This window comes from Leguminivora glycinivorella, chromosome 1, assembly GCF_023078275.1.
Source record: "Leguminivora glycinivorella isolate SPB_JAAS2020 chromosome 1, LegGlyc_1.1, whole genome shotgun sequence".
In the NCBI taxonomy this organism is placed as follows: domain Eukaryota; kingdom Metazoa; phylum Arthropoda; class Insecta; order Lepidoptera; family Tortricidae; genus Leguminivora; species Leguminivora glycinivorella.
Window position 1 is genome coordinate 34025633 of NC_062971.1, and position 25550 is coordinate 34051182.

At 38.3% G+C, this 25550-nt stretch overlaps 1 protein-coding gene across 1 annotated transcript; it reads left to right on the forward strand.

Annotated features, from left to right (window-relative positions):
• Nucleotides 1-9384: 9384 nt before the first annotated feature.
• On the forward strand, nucleotides 9385-10271 carry LOC125225273 (histidine-rich glycoprotein-like). The gene has a single exon (XM_048128894.1). It carries the CDS (start codon nucleotides 9385-9387, stop codon nucleotides 10171-10173), a length of 789 nt encoding a protein of 262 aa, XP_047984851.1. The 3' UTR covers nucleotides 10174-10271.
• The last annotated feature ends 15279 nt before the right edge of the window (nucleotides 10272-25550 follow it).

Consider the following 25550-nt stretch of genomic DNA (forward strand, 5'->3'; position numbering starts at 1 on the left):
TGAAAAAAAAGTTGGCGGGAATTGGTTATCTTATGTACCTATTATGTTCTTTCGCTTTACGACAATTTCGTGGTGTAAATTGCCGAGAAAAATATAATTAATTCCTCGCAATCGAAGTAAAAAGCAAAGTGTACAACAGGGGCATAAATTTAATAATAATTATTGAAACCTAGAACGAAACGCGCCGAGCGCGGGAGCGAGCGGGAAGGAACATATCTCCCTCTCGCTTACCCGTAGGTACACCTCCTTACATACTAGCTCATACCGTTCAGGCGGCATGCGGAATTACTGAAAGTACATAAATTTACTAAGTTATAGTGATTTTTTCAATACGTACATAATAAACAGCATTGGTACATCAATTTCCATGAGAAAAAAGTAGATGATGTCATATCTATCTATGAGAACTGAGTGGCGCCGCTGCAGAGCATCCTCTGCAGCGGCGCCACAATAAAAGCCCATTATTTCGTTTCCCGCTATAGGTACAGTCATAAAATTATACGTACATACTGTACGTCTTACGAACATCATTTTAACATATAATTAGTTGAATTTCATTATGGTGGCGCCGCCGCAGAGTAGCACACGAAAATTCGTCGATACCACTATAGAATCCTTCATTCATCCTTCGTTTCTATCATTCGTTCTTCAAAAATATTGATTCGCCGTTTTAAACAGAGTGGCGAAATCGAGCGTCCCAAGTTCAAGATCGCCGAGAGGCCGATTCTAAAGAAAAGATTTGGTATCATGGTATGTATAGAGTTATTAACCCTGTAACCATTTGACGTTTAATAAATAAATAAATATTATAGGACATTCTTACACAGATTGACTGAGGCCCACGGTAAGCTCAAGAAGGCTTGTGTTGTGGGTACTCAGACAACGATATATTTAATATATAAATGCTTATATACATAGAAAACATCCATGACTCAGGAACAAATATCTGTGCTCATCACACAAATAAATGCCCTTACCGGGATTCGAACCCGGGACCGCGGCGCAGCAGGCAGGGTTCACTACCGACTGCGCCAGACCGGTCGTCAAACGTTTGTTCAAAGTCATTAAATTTTGAACTGTAAATAATTATTATTGTAGAGATGCGTTTTTGTTTTAAGGTAGATGGCAAGTATTTTACCGCTACCGATTAAAGGGTTAAAGAAACACCACGAGTTCTTTTGTGGTGACAGAGTGCACAGGTCTCATGAGCAAGGACCCCGCGAAGGATATGGGTGAGCCTTGCTCATGTGCATATCTGCCGCCATCAGTGTTCCCTTAGTCGCCTTATACTCGTACGACACCCACGGAACGAGATGGGGTAGTAGACCGAGATAGTATCGAGATCAACAAAAAGCATGACGATTTTTCAATATCTAGCTGAACCGACTGCCATTAAACCGTGTCGAGTGGCAGTGGTAAAATGAAAATAGCTGGGAAGACGAGCTGGTAAGAGGGCGTCGGTCGAGAAATAGCCAACTTAAACTTACGAGTATCTTATCCAGGAGGCCGATTTTTTAACTGTTTCTTTATTTGCTAGGAAAAAATCGTTTGAATAGGTTTAGTAACTTTGGTATCTAAGAATAATATGTAGTATATGTAGTGATATTTTACCCATTATGCATAAAGCTTAGTTATCATTTAATTATTTCTAAAGCTGCTACTTAGTATCTAAAATAATACAAAAATATTTCAAAAGAAAAGTATTAGAATCCCACTTTTATCACTCGGATCTCCTCTCAACTTCCGAATAACAGATTCAACAATTCAATACTAACAACTGCCTTTTTATATTTCCGCACGAATGTCTACAGCGAAGACAATGGCTGACGCGGTGCGCCCTGCGGCGGTATCAATACAATACATTGGGGTCATGAATGTAGTCGATGCTGGATGTGACATGGGGGATGACTATAGTTGCCCCCAACCAAAGTGACGACCAGGCAGGTAATTATGGTCGCGCGATAAATGATAAAATAGCAGGCCGTCCCTATCGCACCATTTGTAAGTGCGATAGGGACGGCCCGATGTTTTATCATCTATCGCGCGACCATGATTGCCCTACAGGGCAATGAGACTTATAATGCAAGTAGTAAACCCACATAAGAGAATGTCGATATATGTAGGTCTCGGCTCGCTCCGTGCTATCCGCTGATAACGCGAGCTCTAGCGTTTTATTGCCCTGGTCGACACTTTGGTTGGGGGCGACTATAGTGATATGGCGATGAGAAGGTTCTCGTTTCTGGGAATTCCATTCCGAACGGAACGCAATCGCTCGAGCCAGTTAGCTGTGTCAGCGTTCACAACCAGCAATCGCTTAACCTGAGCTGTGTAATGGACTAATGGTATAAGATGCTACTCAATTGCGAAATTGCACAAATCGTGGTATTTTACCAGCAAAAAGTATAATTTTTATCATTTACTATGGTATTTGGCCAACCCCACAGCGATATGATTCCGAATGTTCAAATATGACCGGTAGTCGCTCTTTGCCTTTCTGCTTATTCCTAAAAGTGCTTTTTTAAAAGTAGTGACGAAATACGTATGGGTCATTTAGCACTTTTAGGAATAAGCAGAAAGGCAAAGAGCGACTACCGGTCATATTTGAACACGCATATAGATGCATTCCATACATGCTTACTACAATTTTCTTTTCATTGACAGACGAAGATACAAGTTTTTTAAAAAGTAGTGACAATTTTTTTGGCCGCCGTTTATCCTGACCATGAACCAACAATGAACCAGGCAGGCAAGCATGATCGCGCGATAAATAAATAAATAATAAAACATCAGGCCGTTTCTATCGCACTATTTGTAAGTGCGATAGGGACGGCCTGATGTTTATCATTTAACGCGCGACCATGCTTATACGCTTGGTCAAATTTCTTAGATTATCCAAATATCCACCCAATTCGAATATCCGTTAAATTAAAAGCTATGTTTCTGTTATGCTGTCAGTCCCAGGTCAAATAACATTCGTTCTTTTCCTCACGAACGGCTTCTTTAGATAATACTAAGTCTACGATCGGGGTGCATGAGCCCCGAAGTAAGGAAATGCATAAATAGCGCTACCAGTGGAAACAACCCTTAACCTCCCGAGGGCGATACAAGCAAATACTCGTCTACGACGTCGATAAGCTAGAAATGCATGTGTAGCAATGTTCAGTATGTAGTTTTGCGGTATGTACTTTTCTCTTTTGTTATTTGTTTGTAGAGTTTTTATAAAGTGCATACTTTAACTTTTACTACTAATATTTATAGCTTATCATGACGTAGGCATAAGATTACACAATAGACTTGTCTTTATTACGTACACTCTACATTTCGTCCGTTACAACGCAATTTTTACAATTATTATTTACCCAACTAATAAAAAAAGTGTACTGTTGAAAAAAGTTATGATACACGTGCGAAATAAGAATTCGTAACTCATTTCGATTGAAAATACTCCCTTCGGATGATTTTAATTGTATCGCTACTCGTTTCGAATTTCCTCTTGTCTGCACTTGTATCATAATGTACTATTTCATACCTACTACATAACGGTACCTACCCTTTGAGGTTAAATATAATTTTGTCAAATTAAAATGTAAGTGAAATTCATCCACAAATATTTGGGGCAATAGTGATGCATGCCTGGTAATCCAGGCAATCCACCGTTGTAGCTGAAGCCACCTTTAATCCAGATTTGACATCGTACCCAGCGGGCGAATGGCGAGCTAAATGAAGTGATAGTTATCGGTTATTATTTAATATTTTGTAGGTAACTTTATCTTACTTAGTTTAGGCTGAAAGTCCACTATCATATGTTTATCACAGGAATATGATCATTTTCTTCACGTTGGAGAAATAGGGAGGCATATACTTTCGGCATAATTAATTATGATTTATGAATATCTGCAGAAGTATACTGGTAAGTTTACTATGTTTTCCTAAAACATTTGAATAATAGGCAAGTTTCCACCTAAGTAATGCAAAATAGAATACCTGCTATTAGTTATACAAGGTGCTCGCGAGGAACCCGCATAACTTGAACCACGCGTTTCTGAGGCAAAAAGAAAGAAAAAATGTTATATGAATTTTAAAATTTTTCGCCAAAAAAAAATTTTTTTTTTGTTTTTTTTTTTACTTTTTTGGACGTATTTTCAAATAAAAAAAAAATTATCCATAAACTTTGCAATTAAAATGAGTTCCTTCATTTATTTTTCTAAAAACCAAATTATTTGGAAGTTTTTCTTGTCACATTTTGACATCTATCAATGACTACTGTGAGACTTGTCGGAAGTTTTTTGGCTTGATGAAGACACATTGGATGTATGCGGTTTTGACATTATGTAAATATATATTTAATTTATATATTATATATTTATGTCATTTGCTATTTGTATAGTTGTATATTATGTATTTATTCTATATGGCAGTGTAAGTTATAATTTATTATTACCTAGAATCCGTTTCCTGATTTGTACTGTATGCCTACCATCTCCAATTCTCCCTCAATTGCTCAAAGGTTAACTGGAAGAGATCCCTTAAAGGGATAAGTTCTACTGTGAGACTACTTTACTACTATGGTCCACAATTGCGCATCAGCGCCGTTAAGAAACTTTTTCCACTGAGTAACAATACGAAAATGTTTTTTTTTAAATTGGCAATAACTCTGAAACTAGACGAAATCTAGAAAAGTTTATATGACATTTTAGTCTTAAAATGTGACCAAGAATATGCCGTTAAAGTTACATGGGTTCCTCGCGAGCACCTTGTATTCGCTCTTCCGCCCTTTATATGAAAAAATACGATATTTACATTTGTGAGTGTGCAAAACGTCCCACTTTGTCGGTTACCATTAAGGCGAGATTTGCTTGTATCTTTATATGAATAAACTGACAAAGCGGATTTATAGCAATCGACAAAGTCGGACGTTTTCCCGTGCACACTCACATTTAGGTTCCTCAATAAACGTTGTCCTATTAATAAAGTAAATATTGCAAATAAATTAAATTTTATGCATCCGTTTATCAAATTTTTGAAACTTAGCACTAGACCCTACTCATAGTGTTGTGTTCCTGTCAGTGAGTAAGGCTGCCAGAGCTCAACGAGGGTGCAGTGTGCTGATGACGGGAGGACTTACGGAACTGACTTATTCCGTCTATTGTCCTTTGAGTCGTCGGCAACCCGAACCCTCCTTGGAACTTGTACACTCCTTTTTACTGTGTATTTAACACAGCAAAAGGGAATGTACAAGTTTCTAATGGGGTGGCAACGCGCATGTGGCACTCTTTGAGTTGCAGGCGTCCTTAGATTACGGTGACCGCTTTCCATCAGGCGGGCCGTACGCTTGTTTGCCACCGACGTAGTATAAAAAAAAAACTTGATAACAATATTAAGCAGTCATATATTGATCTTTCAGTTGAGCCGGATTTTTTATTAATTCCGGCCTATTTTATACCGAAATATGGCGATGATTCGGATAAATAATAATCCGTGTTGAAACACAGTTGAACATCTTTCATTAAGCACGTCGAAAAGGGAAAATCCGATAAGGACATTAAATTTTTAAGACACAGCAGAAATTTTGCAGAAGTGGAATATCAAAAATACGTTTATTTTTATAACTCACTCCGAATAATTATTATCTTGAATATTTTATGAATGGTGCTACTACCACGAACTACATCTGCGTCGAAATACCATCGCACGCGCTTATTGAAAATGCTCCTCGGTATGAAGCGAAACATGTCGATAACTCGCATACGAGTTTCATTACATTGCGGTATTTGATGGCTGTGCAAAATTGTATGTATCCTCAACAGCCCGCAATGTAAATAAAATCGCATGCGAGTTCCCATTCGCACGCTGCCGTCTAAATCAGGGTGGCTAGCCGAATGGCACAATCGCTCACGAAACGCTCACGAAACGAAGCGCTAGTAGATATCTAGCCTGGCCCCGTAGCCGAATGGCATTTCTCCGACGCCAAACGAAAGCGATACGCCGCTGGCTCTGTCGCGCCAATACGCAAGCGCGATAGAGATAGATATCTACTAGCGCTTCGTTTCGTGAGCGTTTCGTGAGCGATTGTGCCATTCGGCTAACGCTCACGAAACGCTCACGAAACGAAACGCTAGTAGATATCTATCTCTATCGCTCGTGCATATTGGCGCGACAGAGCCGGACTAACTGGCGTGGCGTTTCGTTTTCGTTTGGCGTCGGAGAAATGCCATTCGGCTACGCACCCTGGCCCCGTAGCCGAATGGCATTTCTCCGACGCCAAACGAAAGCGATACGCCGCTGGCTCTGTCGCGCCAATACGCAAGCGCGATAGAGATAGATATCTACTAGCGCTTCGTTTCGTGAGCGTTTCGTGAGCGATTGTGCCATTCGGCTAGCCACCCTGGCCTTGTGTAAGGCTGTGCGTAGCCGAATCGAGTGCACAAACGCCAACTATAATATCTCTTTCGTAGCTCTATCTCTATCGCTCCTTGCGTATTGGCGCGACAGAGCCAGACTACATTTCTGCGGCGTTTCGGTGGCGTTTCGCGTCGCAGAAATGCCATTCGGCTAATACGGGGCGGCGTTCGGCGGGACGGGCAAGCGTGCGTCCACACTATATGCGGCGTCGACTCGGGACACTTGTATGAGGCAGGTGTGTTCTAAACTAAAAGCTCGGCCACACATGCGCGTTTTGATAGCGTAGGCGGAGCGGTAGCGGAGCGTAAGCGGAGCGGAACGATAGCGGTGCGCCGGACGAACGCTGGCGTTGCGCCCAGCGGACGCCGGCGGGAACTAACGAGCGCGGATTGCGAGCGGAATGCACGCGGATTGCGAGCGGAACGCCAGCGCTCCGCTGACGCTACGCTACCAAAACGCTTTATGTGTGGCGGAGGCTTTAGTGCGAGATTATTCCCTTTCTGAATTGTCACAAGAAAAGTAAATCCCGAATGTTATTTCAACTCAAGCTGTTAAGAGTTGTTGTCGGCTCCTGCCCAAAATAAACAAATTCGTGGTAATGTTCAGAATAACTTCAGGCAAGAAGTCACAAACACAAATTCTGTATCAGAAACCTTATTTAACATAACAGATAAGTGACAGAAGCAGAAGCACGTGTAGGAATACAAATGCTGTTTATTAGGTAATCATTTATTCCATGAATTTCTAGAATACTAAGGCACTGGTCCCACCAGAAGCTAGTAAGCTATGAGTTATCAGCTATAGAAACGAACAAAAAAATAGTCAGTCCCGTGTAAATAAAAGAGAGAGAGCGATTTGTAATTCATAGCTCGGCGACGAACTATAACTCGTCCGCGACATCATTGCGTCTCTTTTATTTACACGGGAGCGGCTATCTTTTGTCCGTTTTTATAGCCGAAAGCTCACAGCTTACTCGCTTTTGGTGGGACTGGTGCTTAACGAAGCAAATGACACTTTCAGTATGCAAATGAAAATTTTCGTTGCACATACAAAAACATAAGAAGAAACCTTAAATTAGGCCGGCAACAGACAGTCTTAAGTTTCATAATCTTCAAAAATCATAATCTTATGAATGATTTCAATCCGTGCACTCGATCTGATGATCGAGTGCACGGATTTCCATACAATTTCGCAACTATCCACACACAGTCTTATTTTTTAAGATAATGTTTTTTTTTTCAGATTGATCTGACAGATTGCGAATAAAGTGAATTTTAAGAATGTGTGTGGCAAGGCAGTCGATCTTATTTTATAAGATTATGATTTTTTCAGATTATGAATTTTAAGACTGTCTGTTGCCGGCCTTAGTCTGAAATTGTGTAAATTTTTCTGTCGGTGCATCAATACCGATCAAGCCATATCAGACAAACACCGGCGAATGAGGCCGTTTAGCCGCGAAGGGGCACGGGCGCACTTCCAACTCAAACGGAATTATCTGCACACTACGCTGCCTAACAGGACCGTTACTGCTATCGCTTACATAGTGAATACCTCAGGCACACCTCGGACAATGGCGGTCCAATATGTATATATGAAAGAAACGCACACTTTAAGCTCTTGTAGGCGAACGCGTACCATGCTTGTATGAGTGAAATAAGACATTTCCACTAGTCGCGTTCGTGACAGGCGGTAACGTGTACCGATAAATTATACAAAAATTGGAGACCAAGCCATACCAGAACACAAAGACACGAAATCATGCCAAACAAAATATTGTGAATTAGGCACGTATTTAGCCGCCAAAAGGGCACGGGCGCAGTTCCAACCCCAAAACAAGTGCTCACTGAAACACACTGATTAAGACAATACAGGAGCGAAAATGCTAAAATGGAAAGGGAATCCTTTCAATTTGGGAATTTTAGTTAAATATAATAGTGTTATTAACTAGATTTATCGAAAAAAAAATGACTATTAAGAACAACTCAGTTAAAAGTTACTGCGAAAAAAGTCTTTAAAATCGAAGTTCCGCTCTCGACTGTTTCCTCCTTCAAAACTTAATCAATCGGAACGTAATTTGAGAATCTGAATAACAATAAAATAGTCTGTGTCGGACCGTTTAGTTTTTAATTGTTACCAATATTGAGTATCACACCTTTTTTTGCGCCATATTAATGAAAAGGCCGTTTTTGGAAATTTTTCGTTGGCTCTCGCGTCTTTAAAAAAAAATAAAAGAAAATCTGTGTTGCAGATAAAAATAATAATAAACTGTGTTGAAAAATTCATTGCTCTATCATCAAAAACCAGGAAGGAAATAGTCGAGAGTTTTTGTATGGAGGATTGACTCCTCCTGTATCGTCTTAAGCTGCCCAAGAGAGACTGCGCTACTGTACAGAGTTTATTACTAGGATGTTTAAATCTTACATTCAGTTTTTATACCACGGCGGCTGATGGTAAGCCGTATCTAACTTGCAAAATGAACACTGTATGTATTGTTGGCGCAGGTCTGGAGGTCTTACAATATTAGTTTGCAGCGACACGCTCGGTATACTGTGGAATTAACAACCTTTATTGAAGCGGAACTTCATGCTGATGTTTATAACAGCATTATTGATTATTTAATAATAACTAGAAATTGCCCGGCTTCCAGGGGGAATGAAACTTACGCTTCCTGTGTAATTCATAGACTCCGTTGTAGCCTGTTATTGAATACATTATTCCATTAAAGCATATATATGTTAAAACTAAAAGCTTCATTTAAAACACACGAATACACCAAATTACAATACCTACACGGTACTTGGTATAGGTATTAGGTTCTTGTTTAGGGAAGAGACACCTGTCTTATTCAAATAAAGTCAATCTAATCTTGTCAATAGGTAAACTGTTAGAGCATTTGTTTGACCTTGACAATAATGTGAGCGCAATCACCGGAACCCGGCTGCAATTCATTGCCCAACAGCGGCACCGAGAAAATTAGCCACAATGTCTATAAAACGCGGACGCTGCAACCCCGTCGCAACAGACCGCAACCGAGCCGCGACCATGCAGGCCCTCCCCACACTGGTGTGTCTGGTGGCCCTCGCGGCCCTCGCCGCCGGCCGCGACCTGCGTGAGAAGCGCGCCGCCGACCTCGAGCCCGCCGCCACCCACCACCACCACGAGAAGGGCGGCGGCCACGAGCACCACGCGCACCACCACCACGACCACGGCGGCAAGGGCCACAAGGGACACAAGGGCCACCACCATCACGAGCACGGCAAGAAGGGACACCACCACCACGAGGGGCACAAGGGCCACCACGACGAGCACGGCGGACACAAGAAGCACCACCACCACGACGACGGCCACCATCACGAGCATCACCACGGCGAGAAGGGAGAAAAAGGCCACGGCTTCGAAGAAAAAGGACACTACCACAAGGGACACTCCACAAAGGGACACCACGGAGTTCACAAAGTAGACGAGTTCAAGAAGGACAAACACTTCCACGACAAACACGGAGAATCCGGCTACCATGAAGGTCACGGCGGACACCACGAGGAGCACGGCCACAAAAAGGGCGGCCACTTCCACAAGGGCCACAAGCACGGCGGGCATCACGAGCACCACCACGGCAAGAAGGGCCACCACGAAAAGGGCGGACATCATCACGACCATAAGGGACACCATGACGAGGGCGGCCACCACGAGCACCATCATCATCATCATGATCACGGCAAGAAGGGCGGCCACGAGGACCACAAGCACTGGGGATTCAAGAAGGGACACTAAACCAAAGTCATTTAATTTAGGCGTAGATAATTTGTTATTTTTTTACTACAGTGATCATTATTGTATACGTCAATAAATTAACATTATTGAAATCTCATTAATAATATATTGATATGAACCATAACTCTTATAATCACATGCCATAATTACCTACCCAGTGGATATTTCCACGTAAAACTCATAGGACATTGAGGTTTGTTCATCCAATTTATGAATACTTTTTAACCAATGCTCAACGAGCATGGTTCGTCTTTTATATCCTAATAGAAGGGAAGCTACAATCCATATTGTGTCTAGACAGCCATAAAACCTTAATGGTACTCGCCGCAACGGATACAGTCTAGCTCGACTACTTAGCTCACTTAACAGGGGCTGTCACATGGGAGTGTATTCTGTACTAACTTTCAGGCAGGTTTGTTTAATGGTGTATTATGTACACAAATGCCGGACGTCCGTGTAAATTAGGTTATGCTACTATTTAATTGAATTAGTAGGTATATGTAGGTATCCATGAGTATACAATACATATGTAACGGCGATTTTTTTTATACTACGTCGATGGCAAACCAGGTCCGCCTTTAAGCAGTTTCCGTAACGTATGAGCGAACGCCTACAACTCTGAAAGTGTTACATGCGCGTTGCCGACCCTTTTTTTTTAGGGGGGAAATGCGTTCCGCATACCACTAGGGTGCGAGGGGGGACCCTAGCGGTTATGTGGGACTCCCGTATTGGCTAATGAGACCCACGGTATACCCACTAAAAACCCCCCCACATGCCACCTCGCCGCCTTGTTGCCCTTGTTGGCGGGGTTACCGGTACACTTGCGCTCACATCCGCAACCCCGCCGGCGGCAGCCGCACACATGCGGCTTCTACACGGATGCCCAAAGGCCCTCCACAGTGAGTGCGCCAGATGACAGGGCGCACCTCGTACATATCGGCACTACTTTGAAAAAAAAACTTGTATCTTCTTCTGTATGGAATGCATATAGACTTACTACGTTTTATCGTTGAGGAGCAGTGTGAGATACGAGATTTTTTCAAAGTAGGTACGATAATATATGTAATTTACTTACATACGATCTACCCAAGTGTAGGTACTCAGACTTCTCAAGCCCCTTTAAAATCATTTTACATATACGATCCACTCGTATAAAATAGTCGGATCAAATTACTGTAATTGCGTAGGAAAAACGAGAAAAAGAACGCAGTGAAATGCGAGCTGTATTTGTTTTGAGATAAAATTCTTAAACTTATTATAACGGACCTATTCCCAAAATGTTCTTCGCGGAACCCTTAAGGCTCCAATAGTTTGAGAATGGGTAGAAAGGCTATATCGGGGATCCGCGAAAAAACTTTAGAAAACTTTAGAAAACTGAGAGAAAAAAGCAATTCATTCATAGGTTAGTTTTGTGCACAGACAGTGACGAATGCATTTTTTTATTTGAAGCTCCGTAAAAATATTCCCTTTATAAAAGTGGAAAATATTGGGAATCGCTGATTTAGTATTGTATGGCATCCTTTGGAACTCTAAAACCGACGATCATAGGTATGAAATAGCTGGAAATGAATTTAATCGACAATACCTAATATAACCAAAAATCTGAAGAAAATAAATAATAAGGTTTGTGAGTAGTATTACAAATATTTAAAGTCACACACAGGTCGAACGCGATTAATTAACATTATTTTTACCTTTTTTCCCAACGTTTCGGCCAGGTTGCACTGGCCGTGGTCGCGGAAGACTCAGCCAGCGCAACCTGGCCGAAACGTTGGGAAAAAAGGTAAAAATAATGTTAATTAATCGCGTTCGACCTGTGTGTGACTTTAAATATGTGTACAAAGCGCGAGAACTTAAAGTGTTATAGTATTACAAACTCATACAATTACGAAACGAATTTAGCACGGAGCTCTAAAAACACCGCCAACAGAGCTGATTTGTAAAACGGAACTCAAAAAACCTTAAATCCACCAACCATAGATTTTTATCTAGCAAACTTTTAACTAACCTTTTTAAGGCGACTAGCCAACTGCAGCGGGATGGGTAATTTGTTAAATTAAATTTGTAAAGTCCTTTTTACGCTGTGGGGAAGTGTCGCTTCATCGTGCTACGTTGAATTTTTAGGTATATGAAGTCAAAGTATGAAGTTAAGTAGTTCAACTTCATATTTTCATAAGCCTCGTTGATAGTTATCAGTTTACATGTTTTGTGGTGGTTTAAACGTCACATTCCAAATAGCTGTAAACGAAAGTGTTCCGGGAAAAAGTGTTTTTTTTTTATGCATGTAACTTTTAGCGTTTCCAAAAATCTAGCAGCAATAAATAGGTACCTTATGTATCTTGCACTACGTATTTTTAAAATAAAAAGGAAAATATTTTTTTATTTCTTTAAAAAAATTGAATAATATTTATTTATTTACAAAATATGCTAGTCCATATAACTACTTTGAGTTAGTACATAGCAGAAATACATTATGTACTTGTTGGGTTATTCAAAGGGTCACTTAGCAGTAATTTTTCTCATTTAAAGTTTAGAAATACGTGTTTATTAGTCATTACATTTTACTGCATTTCGATGGCCACTTAGCTTTAGCGATTGTCACTTCATTAGCTAGGCCGGCTCTACAGAAGTTTAACTTCTGTACACTCAGGGCAAGGTCAGCGCCAGACGTCAGGGCAATGCAAGGGAAATAATAAAATAGACCATGAACCGGTGATTGATTCGAAACAAATGATCTCCCCAGTACCACAGCCAATCCAGAATACATCGGGAACTCAACATAATACAAAACCACAAACGGAAATGAGATATTTAACCCGTCGAAAAAAAGGTAACATTCTTGCACCAGTCACTCCTGAACAAAATTCTTCCGATTCACTATCAGACTGCAACAACTCAGAGTCGGACGATGAAAGCAACCCTGAAACAATAACAAGCGAATTAAATAGGAGCTGCCCACAAATATCCTGTATAAATACTTACGAGCTAGAAGAACTCAAGCAGAAATTATCGGCTTTAGAACTTAAATTGGGGTCGGCTGAAAATGAAATAGATCGCTTATCATCTGAAAACTACAAACTTAAAAATTTAGTAGAGGATTACGAAAAGAAAATTAATCAACTTACTATAATCTGCAAGTCAACTAGCAAGAAAACTACACCGGCAAAGAAACAATACAGCAAGCTAAATAAAACTACACTTAATTTTACCCAGACATCAGTTGAAAAGGAATTAGAAAACAACCAGGAACACGTGAATGTCGACGTACCTACATCGCCAAATACGCACGCTAATGAAAGGGTCCTGACGCTTACTAATGAAGCGCAGAGGGTTAGTGAACTATTACAAGAGACTACAAACCGAAACTGTAGTCTGAACTCAATGGGTAAGGATAATGACAAGAACGTCACAACTTCCGAATCATCTGTGCATTCCTTTGCTACACAAGAAAATACAAATGAACTTGAACTAACACGTATAAGTCAAGGGACTAAAATCGCTGACATATTGAAGGAAAACGTGGGCAACCGAATATTTATCTTAGGGGGTCAACAATGTGCCGGTCTAGCTTCTAAGCTTTCTTCATCGAGACAGTTCAGACAGGACTCAGAGAAGTACACAGAATACAGAGTATCAGCCATAATAAAACCTAATGCTAACACGGCTGAGGTTCTCAGCCCTTGTGCGGATTTGAATGTGGATTCGAATGACTATGTTGTTCTGTCTGTGGGGGAAAGTGATTCGAATCCTGCATTGATATCATATGAGCTATGTGCAGCACTCAAGCAATTAAAAAACACTAATGTAATAGTGTTAAGTGTGAACAGCCACACGTCTTTAAACAGGACAAAATTAAATTCTATGCTGAAAGTAATCTGCAAAAACATTACAAATTGTTCTTTTATAGATGCCACTTTGATTAATAAGACCAAAATGTCAATGGGAAAATACTTAACAAAAATATCCGTTTTGATAAACCGGCATATAGATATTATGGACTATGAAAAACGATACCTACCAATGTTCAATAAACAAAGTGTACGAATTAATACTAACAGCAAAAACATAAATAATATGAATACCGTGGATACATCTAACAGCAGATTTGATGAAGCTCAGATCAAAAAGGGAACTATACCCTACTATTTTCCAATCATCCAAAAATCAACAGAATTTAAAACTCCATACTTGACACCTGATAAGTTTTTTCGATCCTAAGAATAAACCCACCCTAAGCAACAAAACAATGTCTTCAGTAAAAATAATCCACCAAAATGTGAGGTGCATAAGAAACAAAGTGTTGTTACTACACACTATTGCAAACAAAGAAAAACCACAAATCATGGTGTTTACTGAGACCTGGCTCACGCCACATGAAGTTAAAAATTTTAGAATTCAGGGCTATATTCACGGCTCTCATTATACGAGGCCTAAAAGAATTCACGGTGGTGTGTCGATTTTCGTTCAAGACTCATTGAAATTTAAAGCCTGCAGCAGATTACAAAGTATGTTTAAGGAATTTCATTGTGAATTAGCTGCAATAGAGACATCTATTGATAATATAATAACTGTAATTGTAGCCGTATATCGCAGTAATAACGGTGATTTCAATATATTTCTGGAAACACTAAAAGAAATGTTCGACATATTCTCCAGCAAAGATTATCAAAATGCAAATATTATACTCACTGGTGATTGGAACGTAGATTTCTTAGAAAAAACAAATCGAAAAATTGCATTAATAGATATAATGACACCGGTTAATCTTAGAAATGTGGTAACCTTTCCTACTAGGATTGAAGGACAAAGCAAGACATCGCTAGATTTTGTAGTCACAAATGTAGCGGAGGAGATAATAACTGTTGAGTCATTGGTCGCTGGAGTATCTGATCATGATGCTCAGATAATAAACATATTAATGAACCATGTAGAAGAACAGAGATCCAAATATATTGAAAGAAGACACTATACTGAGACGAATATGGATAATCTTAACAAAGCAATGTTGTCTTATGACTGGAACACTTTAATAGCTGCTAGTAATGAAACACCATTCCAACTGTTTCTTAATAGATATATTAATAACATGAATCTTCACATGCCCATTAAGATTAAGAAAATGAAGCATAATCTCAATGAACTAGTGTGGATAGACAACCATGTAATAAAACTTCAGGAGGATCTCAATGATCTCCACCAATTCAAACTCCAATTTCCTGAATTACAAATCAGCGACTTAATTAAAGAAAAAGCTCAGAGCATTAATGCATATCTTGTAACGTCGAAACAGAAACACATAGAAAATAGACTTCAAAATTCAACCAATCCAAAGAAAGAAATTTGGCAAGTAATCAAAGAAGAAACAAATAAATCTTTAAGCTCGCTTCAATGGGATCTGATAAATCATAATACTTTAAAGTCAGTTCAACCGAACGAAGTACCAGATTATATAAACTCATATTTCACACAAATAGGTTACGATTTATTAAACACTCGATCCACAAATTTAAGTAAGACTCTGAAGAATTTAAACGAATATCGAACAAATGTGATTGCCAAAATATGCAGTTTTCGACCGACAAGCCCAAAGCTACTGAAAGAAATTATGAAAGAAAAAATATCAAGATCTAAAACGAAGGACATATATGATATAACTGGCCATCTTCTATACTATCTTACTCAGTCAGACGAATTAGTCAATTTATTGTCCTACGTGATTAATACAATTTATGTGTCAGGAAATTATCCTAAAGAGCTTAAAAAAACACGTGTGTGTCCACTGTTTAAAGGGAAAGGAGACAAAACATTAGTAACAAACTACAGACCGATCACAATAGTCCCTACAATATCAAAAGTGGTTGAGTCATTAATATCCCGCACTATAATGAACTACATGGAAACAAATAATATTTTAAGTGACTCGCAGTATGCATACAGAAAAGGAAGATCAACTACCTCAGCAGCATTGCAGCTTACAAATGACGTCATACATACAATAGACAAGAAACAAAAAGTAGCCGCAATATTTTTAGATCTGTCTAAAGCCTTCGACAGTATTGATCATGAATTATTATTGCTAAAATTAAAATTGTATGGTATACATGGAACTGAGTTGCAACTTTTAGAATCATTTTTAACAAACAGGGAACAAACAGTGGAAATTGAAATACATGGAAAGAAAATGAAATCAAAACCAAGAACAGTTCCAAATGTTGGGGTACCTCAAGGGTCGGCGTTAGGCAACACCCTATTTTTGTTGTTTATGAATGATCTTGCAGGATTAGACATAGATGGTAAATTTATAATATACGCAGATGACACCACTATAGTCGTAAAAGGCGACTCAACTGAAATAATTTCAGAAAAATTAAATGTACAATGGAAAAGGTCATTGAGTGGTTTGATGATAACGGTCTGATTTTAAACTCTGACAAAACCCATATTATGCTTTTTAACGGTAAGACTGCTATCAGTGACGAAGTAAAAATTGAACTCTCTAATGGTACCTGCTTGAAAAGTTCAAATATGGTTAGAATGTTAGGATTTACCATTGATCCTGCTATGACATGGAAAACACACATAGACAATGTATGTGCTAAAATGGCAAGTGGTGTCTACGCCCTTAAACAACTTCGTACAATTATATCCCATGAATGTCTAATCCAATCCTATTATGCGTATGTACATTCCATTATGTCTTACGGTATAATTCTGTGGGGAAACTCGTCAGACCATCAGAGAGTATTGAAAATGCAAAAGCAAGCGATAAGAGTGATCATGAACGCGGGATACAGAGATACGTGCAGAGAATACTTCCAAACCCTTAAAATAATGACGTCTGTGGCTCAATATATATTTGAATGCATTATGTTTGTTCGGGAGAATATACACATGTTTAAAAAGAAAGGTGACTCCGAGCGCCCGAATCGTTACCCAAACGATCTCTGTGTAAGTCCCCACAAACTCGCCATGACACAAAAATTGCCAGGCGTAATTGGTCGTAAACTTTTCAATAAATTACCTGAAAATTTCAAAAGGGAATCAAGACTGACAGTGTTTCGTGCTCAAGTGAAAGAACTTTTATTAAGCAAGACTGTGTATACCATTAGTGAATTTTATGAAATGTTAATGTGAAAATAATGAAATGCAATTATTAATTTTTAAATTCTAGACTAGTCACACTTGTTAGTAGTATAGATATTTTGTACACAATGTATATTTTAAATGTACCTATTACCTTGTGTGATGAATAAATGACTATCTATCTATCTATCTATCTATATTTTGAACCTTATGTTTAAAAAAATATGAAAAAAGATCAAAAAGACTTTCTAGGAAAATTGTTTTGAGAAAAATACGGAAAACTACGGAACCCTACACTGAGCGTGGACCGACACGCTCTTGGCCGGTTTTTTTTTGTATGTATGTTACTCGATATCTCCGAGAATCGTGGACCGATTTTCAAATTATTTTTTTTAATCGAACGGGTATAACCCGGAGATGGTCCTATTGGCACCAAGTCGGGGTCTGATGATGGGATCTTGGAGAAATCGAGGGAACTCTTCAAATGTTATAGGCACATGTAATGTTTTTAGTGTATTTTTAATAGGTACACCAATATTTACGATTGATGGTAAAAATTTTAATGTCGCTGAGCTGATGATGGAAGGTCAACTCCTCAATGGTTAGGAGTTAAAGGATAATTCTTTCACTACTGTACGTATATAATATCAATAGGAACCACTAAAATCAATAAATAAATAAATTTTTCTTTAATATAAAACCGCCTTCAAAAATAAGCGCGTTACAAAACACGGAGAAACTAAAACGCAAAAAATAATAAACCTTTGAATTCAGATTTCTTATCGTATCGTATTACAATAATCTAAACATCCAAATCGTCCCATTAATGCAAATACCGACTAAGTGACTTTTTGACGAAATCGAGTTTTTAGCACCTATAGAATAAGGTTTTCGAGGGCTACAATATGTTAAAATCCATGTATTGATACGACGCTGCATTCAAAAGATAGCTGTCGCATAAAGTTACTTAATGGTCAATTTGTTGCATTATAAACTGCCAGAATGTGATATGAATATTTAATATAAACTTTTATGCTGTATCCGCCAAGTAGAACCTTTTAATGGTGTATAGTGTTTTTTTGCATTTAAACATTTTGTTAAAGTAGCCATCTTATGTTCTACAAAAAAGTTTAATATGTACATATTTGATTTTTGCAAATAAAACTATCAACAAAATTCTTTATTTTAAGCCAGGCTAAACACACCAAATGTCTTTAAGATGTTTTTCCAGAAGATGTTTGTTTACAAACATCAGCAATGTCATTCTACCAAAAAGTTCTATAGGGACTATAATTGGTATTGCATGTAATGTGACGAAGGAAAGGATAACGGTCTATTACTGCAAATACCGACTATGTGTAAATAGGCGATTTTGAGATAATGCGGTTTTAAAGTTTGAAGGCAAGTTTTATATGAAAACATGAAGAAATGTACGTTATGTGTATGGCATTTTAGAACCTGTATTTTTTTGTTTACTACTTTGTCGTATATATATTCAGAATGTATTTAGTTGACAATCAAATACGATTTAATGAAACAGTCGAATACCTACTTAGTTGGTTTTTCCTGTAGAAATAAATGTTTGTATATTTCTCTTCTTTATACATATAACCCATTGTTGGTCTGTTAAATTAAGCTTCGTTTTTCGTATGATGTTCTCGTGATTAGCGTGCGTTGAGAACCTCTTCCTTTTTTTGAAGTCGGTTAAAATTACAATAACACAAACGGTTTAAGCTACAGGAATCGAATTTAGTTTAAATTTATGTTTCATAACTTCGATGACCGTTACTAATTACAGTGTTACATTTAAATCAAATCTTTTTTTGCCACTTCACCGACTGGTAAAGGCTCTCTTAGTTCTTCAAAAACGGACGAGAGAGTTGCATTTTATCCACAAAATCTTGTGGATTGCATTAGTGCAAAGTTTATTTATACTAATTTTAATTTGGTAACCTAAGCTGGTTGGCAAATAACCTTAAATTAATCTTTGAATTACGATAAATAATACAAATCGGTTCAGACGTCTGTGAGTAATCGCATAACATGTATCATTGTTTTAACAACTCAAAGTGGAATATTTTGGCCTACGAAACTAAATTCACTGCGCCAAAGTAACTGTATTGTAGACGTAATTAGATGATATTGATATTGTAGATGATATGAAATGGGCAACTGTTGATACTGTATTTTCTGTATATCATACCATCTTATGTACACAGTTAACATAGAATAAACTTTACTTTACTTACTAGCATACCTACGGTACGAGTAGACTTCAGATGTCACAACTGTGTACCACTTCACCAACTGCAGTATTAAGTGATTGAAACCACCCATGGTACTCTTTAGGTATGAAATCTCTGTCACAAAGGCTGCATAAAGCCTTGAGGACACTTAGGTGGAGTCGAGCCGCGTCGAATCTAGCCCTACATACATTTACAATGAACGATCAAACCGATTCGACGCGTCGCTAATGGACGTAGTTTCATAAGAAATGCAAAAGGCGAATTAATGAGATTCGACTCGGCGAGCTTAGTGGGCACCAGGCTTAAGTTCAGTTATAGTCTAGCATTGTCAGCCGTGTTACAGATGTGTTTGTATCTAATTCCACCAGCGATGAACATGTCGTTTAATAACTCTTTATCACTCTTGCGCAGTAAGTGTCCAATCGCACGCAGGCGTATCAGGAGGCGTATTTTTCCCAAGGGAGTGTTCGAATTTGTATTTTGGACTACCGTGAATACTTTTTATTATTTTTATTGCTAGTGTGATGAAAAACACTGCGTGTAACTGGGGGCGTAAGAATATTGCAAACTTGATTGCTTTAAATCGCCCCAGAAACCTATGTAATTACCGTTACACATTACTTTTTCTAACTTATTACCTCATCTACGCCTACATTTTAGTGACTTTGGCGTAAATGATTACTACAAAACTTTAAATAAACTATTACTTCAGGTTATTGAGCGTACAAATACTATTTACCTATATTAAATGTAACAGTGTAGATACTGAAATTTTGAACATAAATTATGGCGGACTTCGGATTGCTGAGACAGTGAACTAGTATGTAGTAAGTACCTATGCATATTATGCTATTACCCAAAAACGCATTAACCGATTTGTAAAATTCTTTTTGTGATTTCAAGCGAATGGTATTGCGTTACTTTTTGTTAAATTTTACTGAAATCGGTTAAAGTATTTTGTGAAAAATCTCCTAAAACCGGTTGAAGAGGATTTTTTTCAAAAAATTTTTTTGAGAATAACCCTTCAAAACCTCAAATAAAGTATTATTAATGGTTAGTAATGTTAAAAAACTTTTTATTACAAATGTACCACTTTAATTAACAATGATAAGTGAAGTTTTGTAACATAAAATTAGAGCAGCTATATTTCCTGCAGCTAAAACCGCCTATGTTTGTGAGAATATTTAATATATTTTGAAATAAGTTCAAAATTTTTGTATATTTTTTTATTTTTTTACAAATCATAAGTAAAATGTATGAAAAGCAAAGCTTAATCAAAGGGAAACACTGCTTTATATGTATAAATAAGATAAATATACACATTTTTATTTCTACAGGAGAAACCAACTAAGTTTGCTACTATTTTTTTTAAATCGTTGTTTTATCGGCAATCAAATACAGCCTGGATATTTTTTACGATTAAGTATTAAACAAGACAATACGGGCTGTAGAATGCTGTATACAAATAGTATTTTTTTTCATGTTATCATATGAAATCGTACCTTCAAATATTAAAATCGCAATATCTCAAAATCACTTTTTTGCACATAGTCGGTATTTGCAGTAAGGGGACGATATCTCCTATGCCTCTGCATATTGAGAATTTGCAGCAAGGCAAACGCATCTTCATCATCGGACGAGGAAGACGTTTCCGCAACGAAATCAGCCTGTATAATGACGTATCGAGCCGTGTTTTCACCTCTTGTGTGTAATTTAGATTGCGTCCGCGCCCCGTCCGCGCCTCGTCCTCGCCACGCCCGCGCCACGCCACGTCCGTTGTGTTTATTTTAGACGTAAGACGCGCCCCCAGGCGGCGCGGCGCGCGCCACGCCGCCTGGGGCGCGTCTTACGTCCTTCCTATACAAAATGTACTGAGGAGACGATTTTTGAATTACACTCAGGTGGAGTGGCACGGACGTCCGTTGCGCGCCCCGAGACACGCGACGCTCTGGTGTGGCCGGTACCTTACATCCCTAACCTATTAACCGATCCGCCGCGGTGACGCGGCCGGTGCGCGGCGCGCTCTCCCAGGCCCGCGCCCCGCGCGCTCCCCGCCCCGCGCCAGCCGCTCTACGACAACTTTGCACCCTTTTAAATTACTGACATTTACAGTTTCTTAAGCGCGACCTTCACAGTATTAATTTTGATAAAATCATGATTATAGTACACAAAAACCTGGTCTTAAGCAAAAAAATCTCAGTTACAATTTATACCTACTGAGAAATTCATGTTTATTTAAGCGTTAAAAATATATGTTTAAGATCGGTGCTAAATGTCTATATATACTCAATACAATGCAAATTGATATATATATCATGGTCACCATTTTTACCTACCTAGATATTCACATTAAATGAAAACGGTAAAAAAAAGTACACAATCAGATTTATTTTCTGTGTAATATCGCTAATAACTGATCGCATCTGAGTGCACCACAAAGTTAATCTAACAAAGTTTTCGGTTAACTATTTTGCTGTTAGCGAAAAGTGGGATAATGTACTTTATCTCATGATTTTTATAAGATATGAATACGATCGTATTTTTTTTTATCTATGTACATAATTACTATTTGATGCTTAATAATAATACCCAATAAAATATCAAAAAGGACGAGTTATTGAATTATGTCCAGGGTACCTTACTTTTACTCCACTATAAGTCACCAGAAGACAGCCTAAGAATCGTACGTCATGGATATCGTTTAGCTTTTAGGCTTGGAAACCCCTTCTAAGGCACGCCACAGACAGTCTGAAAAATTCATAATCTTAAAAAAAGACTTTTATGCAATCTGTCAGTTCAATCTGAAAATTTTGTCAGTTTGAACTGACAGGTTGCATACAAATCTTTTTTATGATTATGAATTTTTCAGACTGTCTGTGGCGTGCCTTAGTTACTCTAACAGCGAAGCTCTAACTATCGATAAACCTTACATCTTTACAATAAGGTTTGGGATGGGCTATCATCAGCTATCAGCCCAGACCAAAGTAGGTACGTGCAAAATACGTACGTGCTCGTTCACACGTACGGCGCCTTTCATAGAAAAGGCGAGCTCCGAGCTAGCTTGTAATGCTTCAATTTCCTTTCTAAGTAAATCTTAGGCTACCCTAAGAAGTATTTCCGTTTCGGTCGGAAAGTACTTGCCAATATAATATTTTTCAATTACGAAAATAGTCTATAGATACGTTTGAGACATTGCGCTATTATATATTGTACACTAAAAATTGAAATTTTAAATACATAACAATTTAATAACGTCCATCATTTTTAGTAAAAAAAATATCATGCTATTTAAAATTAAGGGGTTTTAGTAAAAAAATCATATTTATTTTAATTTAAATGTTTCTTCATTTTTGATACTTTCAAATGGGAATGAAAGTTTATTTAGGAATAAGAGCGCTATCTCTGTATTCAGGCAAGAACTGAAAAATGTCAAGTTAAGTCGCCAATTTAATGAATTTTGAAAGAAAAATGGTAGCTTTATGTAACGATCTCCAGTATACCTGAATAAAGAACCCGACGACCTAAGTAAATAAGCTGCAAACACCTTGGCTCAGCAATATACAGGGATTATGATTCAGACTCCGCTCTGGCTAAAATTGCCTTTTGGCTTGCATCTCTGTCGCTAATACGGTGAAAACTGAGATAGACAATCTTTAAATCTCAGGTTGCAGCGTTTGCGAAGTGCACAACTAAATGTGAATAAACTGTCGCTTGCAGTATTTCCGGACCGATACGATCTTCAAACATTAAAAAAGCGGCTCTCATCTTAAATCCCAGCGTCGCGTTTCTAACCCCAGGCAGGCAAGCATGGTCGCGTCATAAATGATATGACGTCAGGCCGTAATTTTTGCACTATTTGTAGGTGCGATAGGGATACTCCAATGCGATAAAGTTTATCCAACTAGAATGCTACGCCCCTGCCCCTCTAGCACAACTTGCCTTGTCGCGCGTCGCGCGCGAGTTCGTACTTCAAGTCGCGCTTGATGTATGGACTCGCGCGCGATAAGGCAAATTGTGCTAAAGGGTTTGGTATGATGTTACCCTCAGACGATCTGTCTGCTCATTTATCTCCTATATCACGAAAAAAAAGGACGTCACCACTGTTCAGCCAAAGTTGATGTGCATGTTTTAATAGCTATCAATATTGGTAATAGATTGGCTTGGTAAGGCTTTTGTTACACACGATTATATACTTATACCTACTAAGTATTATAAATACAGATCATTCACGCATGGACAAATTAATAAAATGGAACTAAAGAATTTTTTTAAAAATTTGTTGCCATATTTAAATATTTGTACGTCAAAAATATGACTGTTACAAACGATGCCTCATTTCTTTATTCCTCATTTTAGTCGAAGATCGGTCGTCATGTTTCACTCCGTTCAATAAGTATTTCATCTGAATATCTTTGTTCCCGACTTTCCAAACTACTTATCATGTTCTATAAACTTTGTTTTTCTTTGTAGTATCTACTGTAGACCTTTAAAACTTGTATTTTCCTGTTCTTCGGGAATTCTATCAATAGTAAGCAAATAATTTTAACTCAAATCTCTTAAAAGTAAGTCACCTATGTAAGTCACAATGGCAGACATGTAATATTGAGAAAAGCAAGTATTCAAACGTAACAAAAATTAACAAATGATGCATAGATTCCCAAACGGGGTAGGCAGAGAACATGAAACTGCTGAAGCTTCAGTGCTAGTCTTGGCAATTAAGGGTTTGAAAGAAAACGGGTGTGTTGGAGGTGTTGTGATATTGCAATGACATTGACAGGTTGCCAGCCCATCGCCCATATCATAATGGAACCTATATCCCGCAGTCGACTTCAACGACACCCGCGGGAGGAAAGGGGGTAGTAAGATTCTTAATTACTCAGGATGGAGGAGGACGGAGAAACGGATACTTATAACACGTATTGTTATTATAAATTGAAATAGATACCATACACTAAAGAATTAAAATTTTGAAAAACCCCCGACCGCGACATAGTTGACCGATTTTCATGAAACATAGCTAAAAACATTCCCGACTAACTCAGCTTTAAAAAAAACTAAATCTAAATCGGTTCATCCGCTCGGAAGTTACGATGCCACAGGCAGACACACACACACAGACAGACACACAAACAGACAGACAGACACGTCAAACGTATAACACCCCGTCGTTTTTGCGTCGGGGGTTAAAAAGCGATCAAGCCACTGGTGGTTGGCGGTCGAGGTGGTGTAGCGGTTTAGCACGTCAGCCGCGTTAGCTGGAGACCCGGGTTCGATTCCCGGCTTTGCCACCAGTGGGCTTGATCGCTTTTTCTTTAGTGTATGGTGTCTATTTCAGTTTATAATTTATATATAGTAGAGTTACACTTAAAAAAAAAAACAAATCAAAAAATCCATACTAATATTATAAATGGAAAAGTGTGTGTCTGTTTGTTTGTCCGTCTTTCACGGCAAAACGGAGCGACGAATTGACGTGATTTTTTAAGTGCAGATAGTTGAAGGGATGGAGAGTGACATAGGCTACTTCTAGTCTTTTTCTAACCCCCCACTTCCCTAAAATGGGGGTGGAAGTTTGTATAGAGCATTCCACAATTTTCGAATTTAACGAGAGCGAAGCCGCGGGCAAAAGCTAGTATTTAATAAAATAATTTGTTCCCTACATCGACGTATTGTTATTGTTACGTATATTGTTATCCTGTACAAAACACCAACTTAAAAAAAAGCCTTTATAAAGTTTTTACATTCATGTGCTCGTAAAAGCCGAATATACAGAGTGGGGCCTGTAACAAAGGCGAAAAATTGAACTCTAGGCTATTCTCATACTGATCAACATTTGTTCGGCGACTTTTAAAAATAACTTGTATTTTGATTTTTATCACCCTCAAGTTATTTCTAAGAGGTAATGTATTGCGAATTCTGTTAAGTCTAAAGTGTGACAGACAACGTCAATGACAATAATAATGGCGTACATTAAAGCTAATATTTATTTTGTATGAAAAATTAAAAATTGACTTCATAATTTTTAAAAGTCACTGAACAAATGTTGATCAG

Excerpts from the sequence above, each read along its gene's own strand:
- LOC125225273 (XM_048128894.1), top strand. The coding sequence starts at position 9,385 with ATGTCTATAAAACGCGGACGCTGCAACCCCGTCGCAACAGACCGCAAC.